This window comes from Bos indicus x Bos taurus, chromosome 6 (assembly GCF_003369695.1).
Source record: "Bos indicus x Bos taurus breed Angus x Brahman F1 hybrid chromosome 6, Bos_hybrid_MaternalHap_v2.0, whole genome shotgun sequence".
Classification (NCBI taxonomy): domain Eukaryota; kingdom Metazoa; phylum Chordata; class Mammalia; order Artiodactyla; family Bovidae; genus Bos; species Bos indicus x Bos taurus.
The window spans coordinates 11266020-11285492 of NC_040081.1; the positions used below are offsets into that span (position 1 = coordinate 11266020).

Consider the following 19473-nt stretch of genomic DNA (forward strand, 5'->3'; position numbering starts at 1 on the left):
GGGTTCGATTCCCGGGTCAGGACGATTCCCTGGAGAAGGGAACCGCAGCCCACTCCAGTATTCTTGCCTGGAAAATTTCATGGACAAAGGAACCTGGCGGGCCACAGTCCATGGGATCGCCAAGAGTCCGATGTGACTGAGGTTTCCATAAAATCAGCTAGCACTTATTGAACACAAACCAGTAACCTTCCAGTCACTGAGCTTGATTTACCTCATTTGATCCTCACAGTAGCCCTGGGAAGTCACACTTTGATCTTCATTATGTAAATGAGGAAAGGGAACTAAGCTCTGAATTCTAGCTCACAGAGATAGTCAGGGGCAGAACCAGGACTGTCTAATACCCCCCATCTTAGTATTCAGCTTCTCATATCTTGAAATTCTTCCTTCAGTTGCTAAAAACAACTCTCCAGTAATTATCCTCCCAACTTGCATTTTACCTTCTCTTTCTTTACTACTCCCTGTATTTCTACCAACTCTTAAATTGTAGGATCTCCCCAGGCCTCTAATTCCCTCTTACTCTCTGAACCTGCCCTAGAAGATCCACTGACTTCCTTTTTTTGGCAACAACCTATATGTTGAAAATGGCTAAAGAAGTCCACCTACTCATTCACCCATTTACGTACCTACCTATCCAGCCAGAAGACTCTTGAGAGTCCCTTGGACTGCAAGGAGATCAAACCAGTCAATCCTAAAGGAAATCAATCCTGAATATTCACTAGAAGGACTTATACTGAAGCTGAAGCTCCAATACTTTGGCCACCTGATATGAAGAGCTGACTCATTAGAAAAGACCCTGATGCTAGGAAAGATTGAAGGCTGGAGGAGAAGGGGACGACAGAGGACGAAATGGTTGCATGGCATCACTGACTCAATGGACATGAGTTTGAGCAAACTCCAGGAGATGGAGAAGGACAGGGAAGCCTGGTGTGCTGCAGTCCATGGGTTCGCAGAGTCAGACATGGCTGAGTGACTGAACAACAACAAATGCAGCCCAGACCTCTCAGCTCAGAACTTCTGTGCAATGATCCATTGGACACTCATTTCCAGCTGGATTTTCTATAAGCACTTCTTATTCTACATTTCCAAAACAACTCTACCATCCTTGGTCCTCGAACCTGCTTCTCCATTAAAGTATCTATCCTGTCCTCCCATACCACCCACCAGCTAACCAGTCATCTAATCCAAGAGATTCTACCACCTTAACATCTGTGTGACCAAGCCCTTTTCTTCATCTCACTGCCACCATATTGGTGTAAGGTCCTCAACTTCTCTTAACAAGATCACCTCAATACCTTCTGACTTGTTATTCCTGTCTCCCAACTCAGATCAATCCTGCTAGACAGCTGCGAGAGCTGTCTTCTCATCACTCTTTAGTTTAAAACAACACTGAAGAGAAAATGGTCTATGCATCTTAGGATGACAGTCTTCCATGATCTTGCCCTTAACTGGTTACCTTCTGATTACTGTGTCTGGTTAACCTCTGCTGTTACCTTCCCTATGAAGCCTCTCTAGTGTCTGTCCCCACGTGGAACTGGCCACATCCAAATGCCTATTTAGGGCACTCTGAGTATGTCTATCACAGCACTCTCAGAACAAACAGTACTATATTAAAACTATATTGAAACTAACTTGTTTTCTGTCTATCTAATCCTCTTAAACCCAGAGTCCTCCCATGGTCTTTATGTCTGCAATATCCCCAGTGTACAAGACCACAGTGCCCAATGCATAGTATGTATTTAATAAGCATTTATTGAAAGTAATAAGTATTTATTGAAAAAAGAAGGATGTTTGTAAAATACTTTAGGAAGATATGATTACCACTGTTTTCAAGACTAACTAAAACAACTTTATTCAAATTCATTTGATTATGTAGCCCCTCTGTACATGGGTATGCAAAACAGTATTGAAATGATTCACCTAGCTTCAAGTATGGGAACCAGGATTATCAAATCACACTATTCGTGGCTTTCAGAGAAGAAAAATATTGTCAACATTGTGAACAGCTAGTCAATTTCAGTGGCAGGAAGTAGGATGTAAAATATCATCATATATGTATCCTTACACAAAGATAACCTGGGGCTACCATCAGAAAAGTAAACTCTTTTATTAAAGGGTTGCTTTGATTTCTCAGAAAAGCAAAGATCTTCCAGAAGACTGAATGTCTGAAATTAAGACACCCTTCTAAAGATCTCATATACAAATTTTCTATTTAAAAAAACACTTTAAAAACACTTTAAAACCACTTATATAGAAGCTACCCATCTAGGAACCTCAGCAACTGAGCTCACTATACAGCCCAGAAACAAAGGATGAGAACAGCATCTATCTGTCACAAATTACACAGGCTTTATACTAGAGCAATAGCCCACATCATTTCAGAAGCCAAAAAAAAGACAACAGATACAGCAGCAGGACCCGCTTACAGTCTGACAGCAGTAGAAAGTGATAGCTGATAACAGAAAGAGGACCCAGAAAAACCACAAGAAAAAAAAAAAAGAGAGAGAGAGAAAGAGAATAGTACTTATGTCTCCATTCTAGTATTTCAACTGGGCAGGCTGAGACCATTTACCATAAACAAAAACAGCTCTATACACCTCAAGAAATATAACACTATTCAATTCTTTATGAATTCATGTTCATAAAGACAATCCAACAAAAAATTTAGCTTACATCCTGGGGACCAACTAAGAGGGGAACATTTAGACATTGCTTGTTTTAATAGCTAAATTTTTAAAGTTTCAGTAATGAATGGTGTGAGGGGTCAGCTATTTAGAAAATGTGCTTATGTAAAGGAGATCCAACCAGTCCATTCTAAAGGAGATCAGTCCTGGGTGTTCTTTGGAAGGAATGATGCTAAAGCTGAAACTCCAGTACTTTGGCCACCTCATGCGAAGAGTTGACTCATTGGAAAAGACTCTGATGCTGGGAGGGATTGGGGGCAGGAGGAGAAGGGGACGACAGAGGATGAGATGGCTGGATGGCATCACCGACTCAATGGACTTGAGTTTGAATGAACTTCAGGAGTTGGTGATGGACAAGGAGGCCTGGCGTGCTGCGATTCATGGGGCACAAAGAGTCGGACACGACTGAGTGACTGAACTGAACTGACTGAAATAAGCAACAACCCAGATGGTGTCAAATAAATGCGGTTTCACTATATATTGCAAAAACAATCCAAAGTGTCTTACTCTCAGTGTACTTTGGAAACTTAATGTGAATTAAACAGCATCAAGTCAATATTATCTGATAAACAGGTACATAATAACCTTGAAAAGGAGTCTAAGAATTGAAAGTGTGGTTATTTTGTGCCTTGGCCATCTATATTTACATAGTAATTAAGCTGATGGTTATTTATAAGATACCATGAAATGTTTTAAGTAATTTAAATCAAATGTGAACTATCAAACTCTTTACATACAAAAAAAGACTTTACAAAAGATAAAGTCTGTTATAAGTATTTTTACCTACTGCATTGGTTTACTTATTCTAATATGTGCTCCAGGCATTAACACCATAAGCATAGAGCTCCGGAAAGTTTAGATATAAGAGTTTGATCTCTATAGTAGTATTATCTATAGCAGTATCATCAAGAGAAAGTCACAAGTACAGTTTTCACTCAATTACACCCAAGCTACTAATATACTATCAGGCTATTACTAAATGTCAGGGCATTATGCTTTATTGTAGTTTTTAAACACTCCTATAGCAGTAAACCACAAAATTTTACCTTGTGGGTGGCAGGCAAAACAAATAATACTCCAGTGTTTTTTTCTGGAATTATCTAGAATAGTTGAACAGAGACATTCCAAAAGCAAACCTCAAACTGCCTGGAGATAAGTTTCTATAGGAGAAAACTAGTCCACTGTTTCTCTGAGACAGAAAAAAACATAGACTGATTTATGATCGGATTCAATGAATTCAAAGTGCAGATTCCCTCACTATACAATATTGATGTGCATGACTCTACAATTAATTTAAAAATCTCCAGGGAATAAAATGCGATTACTTCTAATACTATTACAATACCATTTAAAAAGCACTTTCCCTCCTTTTTTCAAGTGGCTTTTTTTTTTTTTCTGGGAATAAGTGGAAATAAAGCACACCAATTACACCAATTCTGAGTGGAGACATTTTTCTTTGAACACGAAATTATCAGATATAGAAACAACAGCACTCTTGGCATTTAGCCAAACCACCACATCTTCATGTCATTAATCTTGAAAAACTCATTATACAAGATGACAGCCTGAGGGGAAACGGAAGGTTTAGAGTAGCGTTTTTTCTACCTTTTCTGGATAGAAGCCACCTGAAATAAAAGGCTGCCTCTATCACTGATTCATAATAGAGGTGACTCTTGGGTCATGCCTAGTTGAAAATGCTACCCACTCCTCACTCCTGTGATACGCCCTCTTCCCCTTGAGGATGACTAGTTAACACAACCCAGTCGACTGAGTTAGTCTGCAGACTTTCAGAAGTTCTCTCACTTTCTTCCCTCCTGGCCCCCAGAGTTGCTTTGAGGTGATGGGAACCAGCGGTACAGGCACAGAGGTGGTCCTTTCTTAAGGAAGTGCTGCAGAGCGGCACGTTCCGGTACTCAACTTCATAAACTCTCTATTAAAGCAGTGAATTTACATATACAGACTGAATAAACCCCTCGCCACCCGTGACCGTCCTTCTGCCGGGTCGCACGGCTTGCGCCCCTACGCGGTTTGCCCGGTACAACTCCGAACTGCATATCCCAGGCCCCCTCGCCGCTCCTCCGGTCCATGGAAGGCGCCCTACTTTCGGCAGCGCGTCCTTTCTCTCGATTCCTCTCTCACCCGCACATGCTTCCCTAGCAAGGGCACGCCATATGGTCCCCGCATCCGCGCGGAGACCCTGCCACTACTGTGCATTCCCCAGGGTTGCACAGGCTTGCTGGCACTGAAAGGTCCCTGTGTGGGTGCCCCCAGCCATGCCCTTCCTCAACGCACCCAGGTCTAGTTCCCCCTCAAGGAGAGGACGAAGTCGAGGAGAGTTGGAGAGTTTCCGAAGAAGCACCTCCCAGGGCCCCCATCCCTGGCTGGCAGCGGGCTATGGCCTCGGGGTTCCGCGGTGCCCATCCCTCCAGGGTCAAGTGCAAAGTCCTTGGCCAGATCCGCGCCGCGTTATGCCCTCTCAGGCTGCACGCGCGAACGCGAGAGGACCCTCAATCGAGAGCCATATGGGAGGGAAGGGCGCACAGGCGCGACTGGGGCAGCTTAGAAAGATCTCCTTCACACCCCTCCGCCCCAGCTCACGGTCTTCCTTCCCACCCACCCCCAACATTTAACTCCCTCAGCCCAACCGCAACTGCACTTTCGGATCCCTAACCCCCACCCGAGGATCGCAGTCATTCGCCCAGTACTCACCTCCGGGATCAAACAACGCCCCTCTCCTCTCGCCTACCCGCCCCCCTTCCCCTCGCTGGAACCGCGTGGTCCCTCCGCTTACCTCGGCTCTTGGCTGCTGCGCGTGAGTTTGAGTGTGTCTCCGCCGCGTAATTGTATCCGGGGACAGAAGGGACCCGTGTTTGTGTGCTGGATCAGGTGTCGCCGCCTTCGGTGGCTTGGGGTTGTGAGGGAGGCTGCAGAGTTAGCGTGTTAGCTTAGGACGGACTTTCTGGACTCGGAATTGATGGCAAAGCTTTAACCGTGACCTGCCTCGGGGCCGCAGAGCGCCTGCTCCTCCGCGGCTCCCCGCAAGCGGCCGGGCCCCGCCAGCAGCCGCGCCCCGCCCCGCGCGCTGCGAGCTGAGCTGAAGTGCGCCCCTCACCTCCCGCGCCTGGCTCCGCAGGGCACGACGCGGGCCGCCACGCGCTCAGCCTCGCATTACACGCCTGGAGCTGCGAGCGCCTCCTGCTCCCGCGGCCGGGGCATGGATGCCGACGCGCTTTCGTGCCGCGCGCTCGCGGGCTGAGCGAAGCGCAGAGTCCTACGACCGGGCTCCTAGCGGGCGGGTGGCGCGGCGGGCGGGCTGGGGCGCGCGAGCCCTCCGGTGCTGGAGCTGGGAACCCTGGGACTGGCACGTGGCCCCGCCCCCGTTCCCCTGCGAGGCGTGCCCTGTGCCCTCGTTGCCACCTCCCGACTGGTCCCCTGCCCGCCTTTTTCCGTCGCACCAGCGCCTCTCGAATCTGGTGGTGTGGTGGGAGCGCGCCTGCCCTGACTTCCCAGCCTGCTAGTCTGCCTCCTTTCCGAACCCACGAAAAAGTTGAACTTTGGCTAGGAGGTGAAGGAGATAAGTGAAGAAAAGGCGGGGGTCGGGGGGGGCGGTGCTTAGATGATCAGCCACCTGCCTTGTAAGTCAGAAAGGGTTTAGAAAAGGCGAGTTGGGAATCTTGGAGGAAGGAAATGGGGTTGCTGGGCTGAGGAACATCCCTCCTCACAGACTCGTGCTGAAAAGAGCCATTTATGCTTTGCTTGGTTGAGTCTGTGGCGACTTTATCCTGACTGATCTGTGTTTGCCAGAAGCAGATCTTCGCCAAGTTGGCGTCCAGGCAAGAAAGCCAGGAAGCAGCTTTGCATACCCAGAACTGCTGTGGTACCTCACCTTCCCTCCCCTCTTCCCCAATCAGAGCCCAAGTACCTTTAAGAGTCTGATCTTAGAGTGCTGTCCTCCTGGGAACTAGGAAAGTCTAATAGTTGTTCGCTTTTCCTCTGAGCATGATTGTCTATGTATTCAATGTATATATATATACGACATAGCTTTCAGAAAAGCTACAAATCATTTGGGGTGTAAGCTGCAGAAGCTAAGATGCCGCCGCTGCACATAAACATTATACGTTTAAACACCAAACACGAGAATTTTAAAAAATACCAAGTCAAGCAGTTCTTTGCTTGCTCCAAACCGAATTTCAGAAATAGGTTGGGATTTTGTGCCCTTAGAAAAGAAAACAGAAATTATGTTTTACTGTGCATAGTATTACTTAACATTAAAAGGAGGGGAAAAAAAAAAAAACCAACAAACTAATATACATTGCTATTAGCATTTGATTTATGTTTCTATGTTTAAGTACCAGAGTCCAAAGTTCACTGATAGACTTCTAAACGTGGATTTCAAAAAAGAATGTGTTTACCTTCTTTGCAGATTAGAAACACAGGGGATATTTTTTTCAGTCTTTGTACCTGACCAAAGGAGATCACTGACCTCTATAATCATTTTCCATTTAATTTCATTAGAAAAGCCTAAAATGTAAACACGGATAACAATCTGACATAAGAGAATTTAAGCATTTACTTTAAAAGCTCCCCTCTCTCAACTGTCAAGCTTTAAGTAATCGTTCAAGCAGTTGCAAGCTACTTTTTGGATAATGTTTTTGTAAATTCTTGGTTAAAAAAAGTACTAGAAATTAAGCAAAAATACTCAATTGTATGAAAAATTTTTAAGAATTTGTGTCACAATCCTTTGCTTAATAAAGTCATGTAAACTAACCGTCAAGTAACATTTTGTCAGACTTTTGGAAAGAAAATGTGTTGCTCTAGTATGTAAGGATATATCCATGTTTGTTGTTTCTTTGTTTTGTCTATTGCCTACAACACTCTTTATATAAAGATTGTTGAGTTTCTCACATCTCTGCACACAAAGGACATCCCATAACTTAAAATATATTAAGTCAGTCATTGTATACATACTTGAATTGCATTTTTGGAGCTTGAAATTATTCAAAAAAATCAGTGAGTCTCTTTCTATACTTTTTAAGGATCTACCAGCATTTAACACTTAATATTATTGACTAAATGGCTGGATAAAGTAAATGATGAAAGCATTTGCTACTTCTCTTCAAGGATGAATGCATATGTCTCATAAATCCATTTTCCAAGTTCCCATCCAGATTCACATGAAATTCTGCTCATTAGCTTTAGTTTATAGAATGTTGAATAGCACATCTGTAGTAAGGAAGTTCCAGCCACCCTGAAGTATGTTATTAAAATTCCCTCATTATTTCAGTAGACAAAGTGTATCAGTATACTCAGTTGTTAATTTTTTTTTTTAATGTTCATGATTCTTCAACCAGTTGGGTCCATATGATTTTATTGGGACAGTCAAAAAAAAATAACTTATGAAGGATGCTAGCTTAGCCTGGTGATTATTAACCATGAACTATGGAATTTTAATCAGTTATGAATGGTACAGTTTTATATCATTTGTCCTTGTAATGTAGATGATATAATGTAGACTATAAAAGAATGGGAATAAGTTTAATCATGGCTATACATTCCAACACTCCCTTGCTAATTGTCTCAAATATCTGAATATATCACAGTGGGGTATCATATGAGTGAAAATATCACTGACTTTGCAAATTAGATGTTTGAGCTCTGCTGAGTTCCTAAGAAATGTGACTATCTATTTTAGAGCTCTGAGGAATTCAGAGAGTCTGAAGGTACATAAAAACTCTTTAGGCCTAATTTGATCCTGCACTCCATAATATTAATAATAATAGTGATTATTATGGTTTCTACTTGAGTTTCTAAAGTGTAATTTCAGGCACAATGCTAAGTTAACAAGACTGATCTCATGTAATCCTCATAAAAATCCTGGAGGTAGATAACATCATTTTCCTTGTGGAAGGTAGAGTAGTAGAACGTTGGAGAGTCAAACATGCAAGCTCACAGAGGGAAATTGACAAAACTGGGAATTGAATTCTGAATCAAAGATCATGCCCTGAGTCACTATGTCTACTCAGACTATCTCATAGTACAGTTTTAAGACTTGGTCGGGGAAAACATTGAAGTACATAAAGGCAGCCTGGCCATTTGGGGAAATCTCGGAATTCAAGAAACCTGTAAACCCAGTCTGTCTTGCTGCCTCTCTTTCACCCCCAAACAGCTGCTAATATGCAATCACACTGCAAACATACCTAGTGATGAGAGAGGCTTAATTTTCTGTGTATCTGCTTTAAAACTGTGGCCATTATTTTGTTTAATTCCTATTTCCTATGGACTCTGACTCTCTGTAAAAACACTAAGCCTGAGGGCAAACAGAATGAAGATCATGCAGAGTCCATATGACAAAAACAGGCACACTACCACATCTTCACCTTCTCCTCTTGGCTCTTTCCTTTTTCCTTTCTCATCATCTCCTATTTTCTTGCAAACATCTGCTTCCTGCTTTCAGGTTTAACTATACACTCTACTTAGTGTCATATCCCATTTTTAAAATATGTACATTTTTACATTTTTTATAAGCTTAATACATGCAATTTTCAACTTAATTCTGTTTTATTATGCATTATAGGCTTCTTTAAAAAATGCTGATCTGTGGGTCAAATTGTAACAAAGAATGATTGAAGAAACAAAGAGAGATTTCTAGAACTGTGGAAGTGATGGGGAACTTCTATTCTCATAAAAAAATATATCTTTAAATTGTCTAAAGGAATATCTGATATAAGGACAAGCCAAAAAAAAATCTTATACTTTTAGTAATTTTGGTTACATGATAGACATCATCGGAGAAGGCAGTGGCAACCCACTCCAGTGTTCTTGCCTGGAGAATCCCAGGGACGGGGGAGCCTGGTGGGCTGCCATCTATGGGGTCGCACAGAGTCAGACACAACTGAAGCGACTTAGCAGCAACAGCAGCAGATAGACATCATGTAACTGATTCTGTATGTCCTTATTTATTGTTTATTCTATGTCTTTCTAAAGCAGTATTTATTTTCATGATTAGAAAATGGCTTCAATAAGACTTTGCTTTATCATCTATGTTTATTGTTGTTTTAGTCATTCAGTTGTATCTGACTCTTTTGCAATCCCATGAACTCTGTCCATAGGATTCCCCAGGCAAGAATACTGGAGTGGGTTGCCATTCCTTCTCCAGGGAATCCTCCTGATCCAGGGATCGAACCCACAGCTCCTGCATTGGCAGGTGGGTTCTTTACTACTGAGCCACCAGGGAAACCCTCTCTAATCTATACCAGTCAGTTAAAATCTTTTAAAATAATTTCTAACACTTCGTGATAAACTCCGTTCAAAGTTAGTTGTGGAAAACGTATGGAGACAGAACATCTCTTTTAAGGCCTTTGGCCTTTCAGAACTGGGAAGTTTGCTATTCTGTATCTCTATTGTGCTGCTGCTGCTGCTGCTAAGTCGCTTCTGTCGTGTCCGACTCTGTGTGACCCCATAGACGGCAGCCCACCAGGCTCCCCCGTCCCTGGGATTCTCCAGGCAAGAACACTGGAGTGGGTTGCCACTTCCTTCTCCAATGCATGAAAGTGAAAAGTGAAAAGTGAAAATGAAGTCGTTCAGTCATGTCCTGTGGAGCCCTGTATTGAGTCTCTGTCAGTTATACCAACCAAGATTTAAGAGAGAGAATCAGGTGGTACTACATGACAGCCAAGCTAAGCCTGTGCCACAGCAGCTTCCTTCCCCATTCATCTTGCAGGCATTAATTTTTACAGCCATTCTGAATATGTCTAAAATATATCCCCCTGGTACCACAGTCTGTGAGCTTCCCAAAGTAAACATTAACTTATCTGCCTAGTCAACTTGCATTTATTGAGAAGGTTAAAGAACCCCAGAATCCACATTTTTTTAAGGATTATATCCTCTGCCTTTTAACATAAAGAACCAATTATTTTCAGAAAAGAAATAGCGGACTTGCCCTGGCAGATTGATATAAACAATATTTTGTGACCTTTATTTCATACGGTTATCTTAAAATCACAGTGTTTAAATTGTCACTTTCTCAGGTCAGGCTTTAACTCTCAGGTGAAACTATTAAGTATATTTTTGTTCATAAGTGTCAGCCCTAAGTGTAACTCTCCCAAGGTCTGCAAAGAAAGAGGGTTTCTGTATCAATGAAAAACAAGAAACACTAAGGACTTTGCCCCTAGTGTTCAAATCATTAAATTATCGTGTGTATTTTATTTTATGGTTGGAATCCTGTTCTGAGTATCTCTTTTCTTGCCTTATTTTTCATTCATTGCCTCCCTTACTTTTGTGTCATAAAGAACTATGGTGTAATAAATTGTCTGATGAAGTATCCCTTACAAAGACAGGTAGGGAAAAACCTAGTCATTGACAGTGCTATTTCTATAGGGTGAAGATATGAAGATTGTGTGGGTCTTTCCAGAGTATAATTAGAAATTGAGGCTGTTGCTGTAAAGCAGAGATAGACTACTTTTAAAATTGTTTTTAAAATGTGATGGCAAAGTTTTAAATGCCCCCAGTTGTATTGACCAATTCCCTATCCTTTCACACTAAAAATAATCCTCTTCTTTAGCCATCTTCCCCAAGCCATTTAGTTAAATACGTCTTTTTTTTTTTTTACTTTACAATATTGTATTGGTTTTGCCATACATCAACATGAATCTGCCACGAGTGTGCATGTGTTCCCCATCCTGAACCCCCTTCCCACCTCCCTCCCTGTACCATCCCTCTGGGTCATCCTAGTGCACCAGCCCCAAGCATCCAGTATCGTGCATCGAACCTGGACTGGTGATTCGTTTCTTATATGATATTATACATGTTTCAATGCCATTCTCCCAAACCATCCCGTCCCCCCCCTCTCCCACAGAGTCCAAAAGACTGTTCTATACATCTGTGTCTCTTTTGCTGTCTCCCATACAGGGTTATCGTTACCATCTTTCTAAATTCCATGTATATGCATTAGTATACTGTATTCGTGTTTTTCTTTCTGGCTTACTTCACTCTGTATAATAGGCTCCAGTTTCATCCACCTCATCCAGTTTCATCCATAACTGATTCAAATGTATTCTTTTTAATGGCTGAGTAATACTCCATTGTGAATATGTACCACAGCTTTCTTATCCATTCATCTGCTGATGGACATCTAGGTTGCTTGCATGTCCTTTACCATTAAAACACACCAAGGTTTCAAAAACCTGTCCTAACCCTGATAACGTAGACATTTTTGATGGGGTAAGTTGGCTTTGTATGGTTATGCTTTTGCAAAACCTCTCTGTAACAAACAAAAACTTAACACTTGATAGAATATAAAAGGATAAAATACTTGATAGACATAGAAGAAGTAAGGAACAAGGAAAACATCTTCCTGAGCTAGTGAAAGAACAGAAATGCAAAGCAGAGAGCCAAGCTGGGGCCAAGAGTTGTGTCTTCTGGGACCGGACATCAATGGTGGTTTGGGAGCTGAAGGTGCTTGTAGTAAATAGACTCCAGGGTGACCCATGATTCTCACCTCCTGACATGCTGTCTGTAATTCTTTCCCTTCGTGTATGGGTGGGACCTTGACTTGCTTCTGGTCCCTATAATATGGCAAAGAAAGTGAAAGTGAAAGGTGCTCAGTCATGTCCAACTCTTTGTGACCCCATGGACTGTACAGTCCAGGGAATTCTCCAGGCCAGAATACTGGAGTGGGTAGCCTTTCCCTTCTCCAGGGGATCTTCCAAACCCAGGGATTGAACCCAGGTCTCCTGCATTGCAGGCAGGTTCTTTACCAGCTGAGCCACAAGGCAAGCCCATAAATGGCAAAGGTAAAGGGATTTTTTAAATGTAGTTAAGGTCCCAAATCCGGTGATGTTGAATTAATCAAAAGGGATATTATTCTCTGTGTGTATGACTTTAAAGGTATCAGGGGAAAACTCTTAAAAGAAGTAGAAGGTCCTTCTTGAGAGGAGAGACCCTGCCTGCAAGCTTGATGAAATAATGGGCCATGTGGAGGAAATCCTTGTGGCAAACAGCTGAAGGCAGCTTCACGGACCTAAGAGTGGCTTCCAACCAGCAGCCAGCAAGAAGCCAGGGTCCTCAGTCATAAGGCTGTGGAGGAATGAACTCTGCAAACAACCTAATGCTCCCCCTTTGTTTTAACGCAGTCTAAAGAAACTGATTTTACCTATTTATTTATTTTAGATTATTTTAACTGGAGTATAGTTGCTTTTGAATGCACTTTAAAGTCTTCTTTCCCAGCCAAAAGGCTACCTGGCCAACGCCTGGTGTGTAGCCTTGAGAATCCCTGGTCATAAGACCCAGGTAATCGGTCCTCACATTCCTGTGACCCACGACTGTTAGATAGTAAGTGTATCTTGTTTCAGTCTGCTGAGTTTGTGATAATGTGTGATCCAGCAATAGATAACTAGTTCAGTACTCCATTCGGGAAGAGAAACTAAGGGCGAGGCCAGGACTCCCACCCATGTGAATGGAATCTGAATGAAAGGCTAAAAACCCGGCTACATAGAAAACAGTAGCTAAAGGGGGTGTGGACTCCAAACTAGGAATCAAATCAAGCTGCTCACTAACTCTAGTTGCATAAAGCTTGTACCCCCAATATCTCCCTAGAGCAAGAACCTTAAAGTGCTGTTATCAAACTTGGTTCTGGATTGGTGGTTCAAGAGTGCCAGGTGAAGGCAGTCACAGGCACCTGAAAACTTAGAGCAGAAAGGCCAGGCCAAGGGAAAAAGCTGTCCTTCTCCAGTCAAGATAAAATGTATACTAAAGTCACAGGAAGAACTCTAAGAAAAGCAAACAAAAACCTCAGTGCTCCAAGCACGGATTCTTTGTAAATTATATTAATGGAATTACTTGACAAAGCTTTTAAAATCAAAATTACAAATTCATTTCAAATTTATAAGGCAAAAATATCTCAAAAAAAGTTTGAAAATGAGAAAGGAAAAGAAATCTTGAAAGTTCATTGTGAGGAATAAATTCTACACATTTGTGAAGAGCGATTAGTAAATCTAAAGATTGTTCTGAGAAATTCAGGATGGAGGAGAAAAAACAGACACACATAACGTGCATGCCAACATGAAGAGACCGGGAGGATATATTAACTCAATTTTACCTGTAAGTGGAGTTTCAGAAGAAAAGAAAGGAGGAACTATAAAAAGAAATAAGACATAATATAGCTAAGAGTTTTCCAGTACTTTGGCCACCTCATGAGAAGAGTTGACTCATTGGAAAAGACTCTGATGCTGGGAGGGATTGGGGGCAGGAGGAGAAGGGGACGACAGAGGAAGAGATGGCTGGATGGCGTCACTGACTCGATGGACGTTGAGTCTGAGTGAACTCCAGGAGTTGGTGATGGACAGGGAGGCCTGGCATGCTGCAATTCATGGAGTTGCAAAGAGTCGGACGCGACTGAGTGACTGAACTGAACTGAACTGTAGAGTTTTCCAAAAGCTGAAGAAAATAGATTCTCAGATCTTAATCCTTAACTGGTGTCTGATTGTTACTAAACAGAGCAAATAGCACCTGAGAGAAGAGACAACTTAAGCAGTGATTGAATCCTGAAGAGGTTTTGAAAAATTCTCATGCATGATCCACACAATTATAAATAAATACAGAAATGTATATTTTAGAAAATCTTCAGTCTTATTTTCAAAGCTTATAACCCCAGTTTAATCAGGAATAACACATTAGTAAGGATCATGAAGTAACCTCCAATAGAGGGACATTCTACAACATACTTGGCATTTCTCAAAACTGTAAAGGTCTTGGAAAAAATAACCTAAGAAACTACTATAGAAGAGAGGAGCCTATGGAAATATGATGTTTAAATGTAATGTATGCTGGATAGAGTCCTGAAACAGAAAAAGGACATTAGATAAAAAATAAGAAAACTTAAAAAGATTCCAATTTTATTATTTTAAAGATTTAATTTTGATGTGAATCATTTTTAAAGCCTCTATTGAATTTTTTACAATATTGTTTCTGTTTTGTGTTTTGGATTTTTGGCCACGAGGCATTGGATCTCAGCTGACTAGGGGTCAAACCGGCACCCACTTCATTGGAAGGTGAAGTCTTAACCATTGGACCATCAAGGAAGTACCTCCAATTGTATTTTGATCACCAGCTGGATTCAGAATTAATCGATTATTTCACTGTTTTATAGTACAGATGAGAAAACTGAGGCAATTTGATTGTACGCATTTGTATAGTTCTAGTAATTTTAGAGAGAATAGAAGCTTTGAAATTATCATAAATTGTGATTATAAGTTTCTATGAAATATCTTAGAATTAACCTTGATTTGAATTCTGTAATTAAAATGAAATAGTAACAATATAATAATTGTAGCTAATTACAACAGATGCATATTATCCTTTTTTTAAGAGTGTTGGCACTCAAGAAAATTATTCTAAAGTCCATCTGAAAGAATGGACATAGAATATTCATATGTGAAAACTAATAATCTTTAAGTATATTGCACAAAGTTGTGCTGATGTTCATTTTAATCATATGTTGTCATGGTGGTTTAGTTGATGTCATGTCCAACTCTTCACGACCCCGTGGACTGTAGCCCTCCAGGCTCCTCTGTCCATGGGATTTCCCAGGCAAGAATACCAGAGTAAGATGCCATTTCCTTCTCCTGGGGATCTTCTCTACTGAGGGATCAGACCTGCATGTCCTGCATTTCAGGCAGGTTCTTTTCACTGCTGAGCCACCAGGCAAACCTTATTCATATGTATAAAGCTGAATTTATGTCCTTTAGGATTGACTGGCTTGATCTCCTTGCTGTCCAAAGGACTCTACAAGAGTCTTCTCCAGCACCACAGTCCAAAAGCATTAATTCTTCGGTGCTCAGCCTTCTTTATGGTCCAGCTCTCGCATCTATACATGACTACTGGAAACACCATAGCTTTGACCATACAGACTTTGTCTGCAAAGTGATATTGCTGCTTTTAATACACTGTCTAGGTTTGCCATAGCTTTTATTCCAAGGATAAGTGTCTTTTAATTTTATGGCTGCAGTCACTATCCACAGTGACTTTAGAGCCCAAGAAAATAATATCTGTCACTTCTTTCACATTTTCCCTATCTATTTGCCATGAAGTGATGGGACCGTATGCTATGAACTTAGTTTTTTGAATGTTGAGTTTTAAGTCAAGTTTTTCACTCTCCTCTTTCACCCTTATCAATAGGCTCTTCAGTTTCTCTTCACTTTCTAACATTACAGTGGTATCATCTGCAGGAATATATGTATGTGTGTGTGTATATATATATAACACATTGCTCTGGATGTGTCAAAATGATGTATTTTTATCACAAGGACCGCCCCCCCCACTCCCCACCACCGGTTCATGCCTTTCTTCAAATTGCTTAACACAATACGTTTAATACCATATAAATGTATGAAGAGCTGGAAACCATACTAAATTGTATATTCCTGAGGAACTGTTCTTTACTCCTACATTTCTCAAAAAGGATGCTTGGCACATGCTTATTATTTATTGATTTAATCTGGAAGGGGAAAAAGTATGTTCTCTTGGCCATCTATTTGTGTGACTTTGTAAAAATAACTTTCCCTTTCTCAGTCTTTTTTTCCTCATTTGATTATTGAACAGTGTATGGTTATTTTGTGTATCCTATAATTAGGGTCATTTTGCATGTAAGGACATACTCTGTACTGAAATTAAGGCATCAAGAATCTCTGTGTTTTCCAATTATTCTCCCTAGAGTGAGTTTCTCCTCAAAACACACATACACACATATATAGAGACATCTATATTTCATTATCCTTTCCCTATTGATAGAGAGTATTATAAAAATAGTCTGATGACTCTAAATAAAGTTTGAGTACACAAAATGTAAGGATTATCATTATTTCTCATTTGTATATGGATGCATTCTTCTATTTAATACTAATTTCATGCAAGGTACTTTTCCACCAGAGAATACTAGACAGATTTGAAATCATTGTTTCACTAATCATTTGTAGAATTCTTAGAGGTAGTTGATGATAAACATCACATGTATTTTGTAAAGAAATAATGGTCTAGCACAAGGTATGACTATTAGCTGAGAGCATAAGAGATCATTAAAGGCGTATCTGCAAGGGAACTAAGAGATCTAGGTTTTATGGCTAATGATATTGTACAACAAATAACATCATACATGAAAACTAAAAACAAAAAATTATCTTTTATAATCAAGGTGTTGTTTTGACTGTAAAAAGAAGTCAGGATGTCTAGGGTCATTTCACATTGAGACAATAACTCCACCAAGATGTTCATAGCAACAGTGCTTTGATCTCTGTCACACGATGGATGTGCAATCAAAACCAGGGACCAAGAAGGAAAAAAATGTGATGCAACAGCCTTGGCTGCATCACTGTATCACTGTTGTAAGTAGAAATACACAGCTATCCATACATAGATGGCTCAGACAGTAAAGAATCCGCCTGCAATGCAAGAGACCTGGGTTCCATCCCGGGGTTGGGAAGATCTCCTGGAGAAAGGTAAGGCAACACATTCCAGTATTCTTGCCTGGACAATTCCATGGACAGAGGAGCCTGGTGGGCTATGGGCCATGCGGTCGCAAAGAGTCAGATACAACTGAGCAACTAACACTTTCACTTTTTCATATATAATAGAATTCTGAAAGAATAATGTATGCATATACATAACAGAGATATGAACTGGATTATTATTAAATGGATTAACAGAATACAGTCCACTTCCTTCCCCAGTTTGTAATTCTGTTCTAGTATGTCAAGATACTCAGTTAATAATTCAAGGCCCCAATGGAAAAGTAAAAGCGCAAGTCACTTAGTCGTGTCTATACAGTCCATGGAATTCTCCAGGCTAGAATACTGGAGCCTTTCGCTTCTCCATGGGACCTTCCCAACCCAGAGATTGAACCCAGATCTCCTGCATTACACATGGATTCTTTACCAGCTGAGCCACCAGGGAAGCTTAAGAATACTGTTGTGGGTAGCCTATCTCTTCTCCAGCGGACCTTCCCAACCCTGAAACAGGGTCTCCTCCATTGCAGGCAGATTTGCCAGCTGAGCTATCAGGGTGGGTACTAATCTCACCAGACAGACCCTGAGCCATAACAGTACAAAACCATAGAACTGTACTTTCTAACAAATACATATTGAGCTTTATTTACTCAGCACGGCACTAAATTCTCTAGAAAGACTGAATAAAATATATGGCATTGTCTTAAACCTTTCAAGATACAGGATTAAACATTTTCACTGTGCAATCTGAAAATCTCATTATATTCCAAATGCTAGCTTTTCCATTGGTGTGAAACCTTTTGCTTGTAAGTTCTTTATTTTTAACTTTATAAAGTACATGGATTGCCATGTTCCCTGAAAACTTTGCCTAGCTAACCTACTCGGGCCTCAGGTTTCTCTTGCTTAGAGAACATCCTCTGAGACTTTATTGAGGTTCATTACCCATCTCTGTCATATCCCTATACTTCCCCTCTCCTGGCCTTTATGCTACTTTATTGTAATTGTTCAGCTGTCTCTGTCATCTGCTAAACTATAAATGCTACAATGACGGGGACATGGCACATAATGGGAAGGTTACAAATTAATGAATGACAGTAGATACATATTCAGAATCTTACTTCTTGAAATATGCGTATTAATTTCCAGGTGCATGTATACTCAGTCACTTCAGTTGTGCCTAACTCTTTGTGACCCCATGGACTGTAGTCTGCTAGGCTCCTCTGTCCATGGAATTTTTCCAGCAAGAATACTGGAGTGGTTTGCCATGCCCTCCTCCAGGGGATCTTCCCAACTCACAGAAAGAATCTGCATATCCTGCATCTCCTGCATTGCAAGCAGATTGTTTGCCAAGAGCCACAAGGGAAGTCCAATTTCCAGGTATGTTACTACAAACACAAGCTTTCCCAGGTATTGAAGACTCATAAACCATTGAAAACCACTAATCTGTAGTGTACATCAGAAGTTTTTACTTGGAATATACCATTATATATCTTGCTGTATAATACAAATAAAATTCATAATAGCTAACGTTTGTCACATACTCATCTGTGCTTGTATGATAAGCAGTTAACCTCATTATTGAATTCACTTCTCACAACAGTTCCTAGATGTTAACACTGTTCCTGTTTTATACCTAGGGCAAATTAATCCATCAAGTGTAAGGAACCAAAGATCACATAGCTTTTAAGTGATGGGGCCAGGAACCAAATTAGGGCAACCTACCTGTCTCCTCTCATCTACCATGCAACACTTAATGTTGTGCTTTTTTTTTTTTTTTAATTTATTCTTTAATTGGAGGAAAATTGTTTTACAATGTTGTGTTGGTTTCTGCCATACAACAAGGCAATTCAGCCATAATTATACATTTATCACTTCTCTCCTGAGCTTCCCTGCCCTCCCCCCACCCCTCCCCTCTAGGTCATATTTGCAGGGAAGGAATGGAGACATTGATATAGAGAATAAACTTACGGACACAGTAGGGGATGAGAGTGGGATGAATGGAGAAAGCAGCATAGACATACATACTCTACCATATGTAAAACAGATGGCTGGTGAGAAGTTGATATATTACCCAGGGAGCCCAGCCTATCATTATGCTTCTTTCACCAGTTATTAACTTATCTCTTGATCTTTGTTCCCTGTGCTTTGTGATTCTCAGGCTGAGAACCTGAGAATGTTTTTGTATCTCTGTCTGGATCTATGTTAATCTCTGCCAAGAAGGGTGTGTGAGGGTGACTGGAAAGTTGGAGGAAGGGGAATGTGTTTTCCTGTTTTCTGTGGGATTCCTACAGGCTTCT

At 41.1% G+C, this 19473-nt stretch overlaps 2 protein-coding genes across 2 annotated transcripts in view; both read right to left on the reverse strand.

The window, feature by feature from the left end:
* UGT8 (UDP glycosyltransferase 8) overlaps positions 1–5996 on the reverse strand; it is a 108832-nt gene extending 102836 nt beyond the window's left edge. The window contains exon 1 of the mRNA XM_027543740.1: positions 5473–5996. The gene's annotated coding sequence lies outside the window, so the exon portion shown is untranslated. The remainder of the gene's footprint in view (positions 1–5472) is intronic.
* LOC113894784 (putative uncharacterized protein WWC2-AS2) lies at positions 5627–7462 on the reverse strand. Its single transcript, XM_027545432.1, has 2 exons — positions 7450–7462; positions 5627–6207 (listed from the first exon to the last, which is right to left on the reverse strand). The coding sequence occupies exons 1-2, from the start codon at positions 7460–7462 to the stop codon at positions 5627–5629; spliced, it is 594 nt and encodes a 197-aa protein (XP_027401233.1).
* Between the last annotated feature and the right edge of the window lie 12011 nt (positions 7463–19473).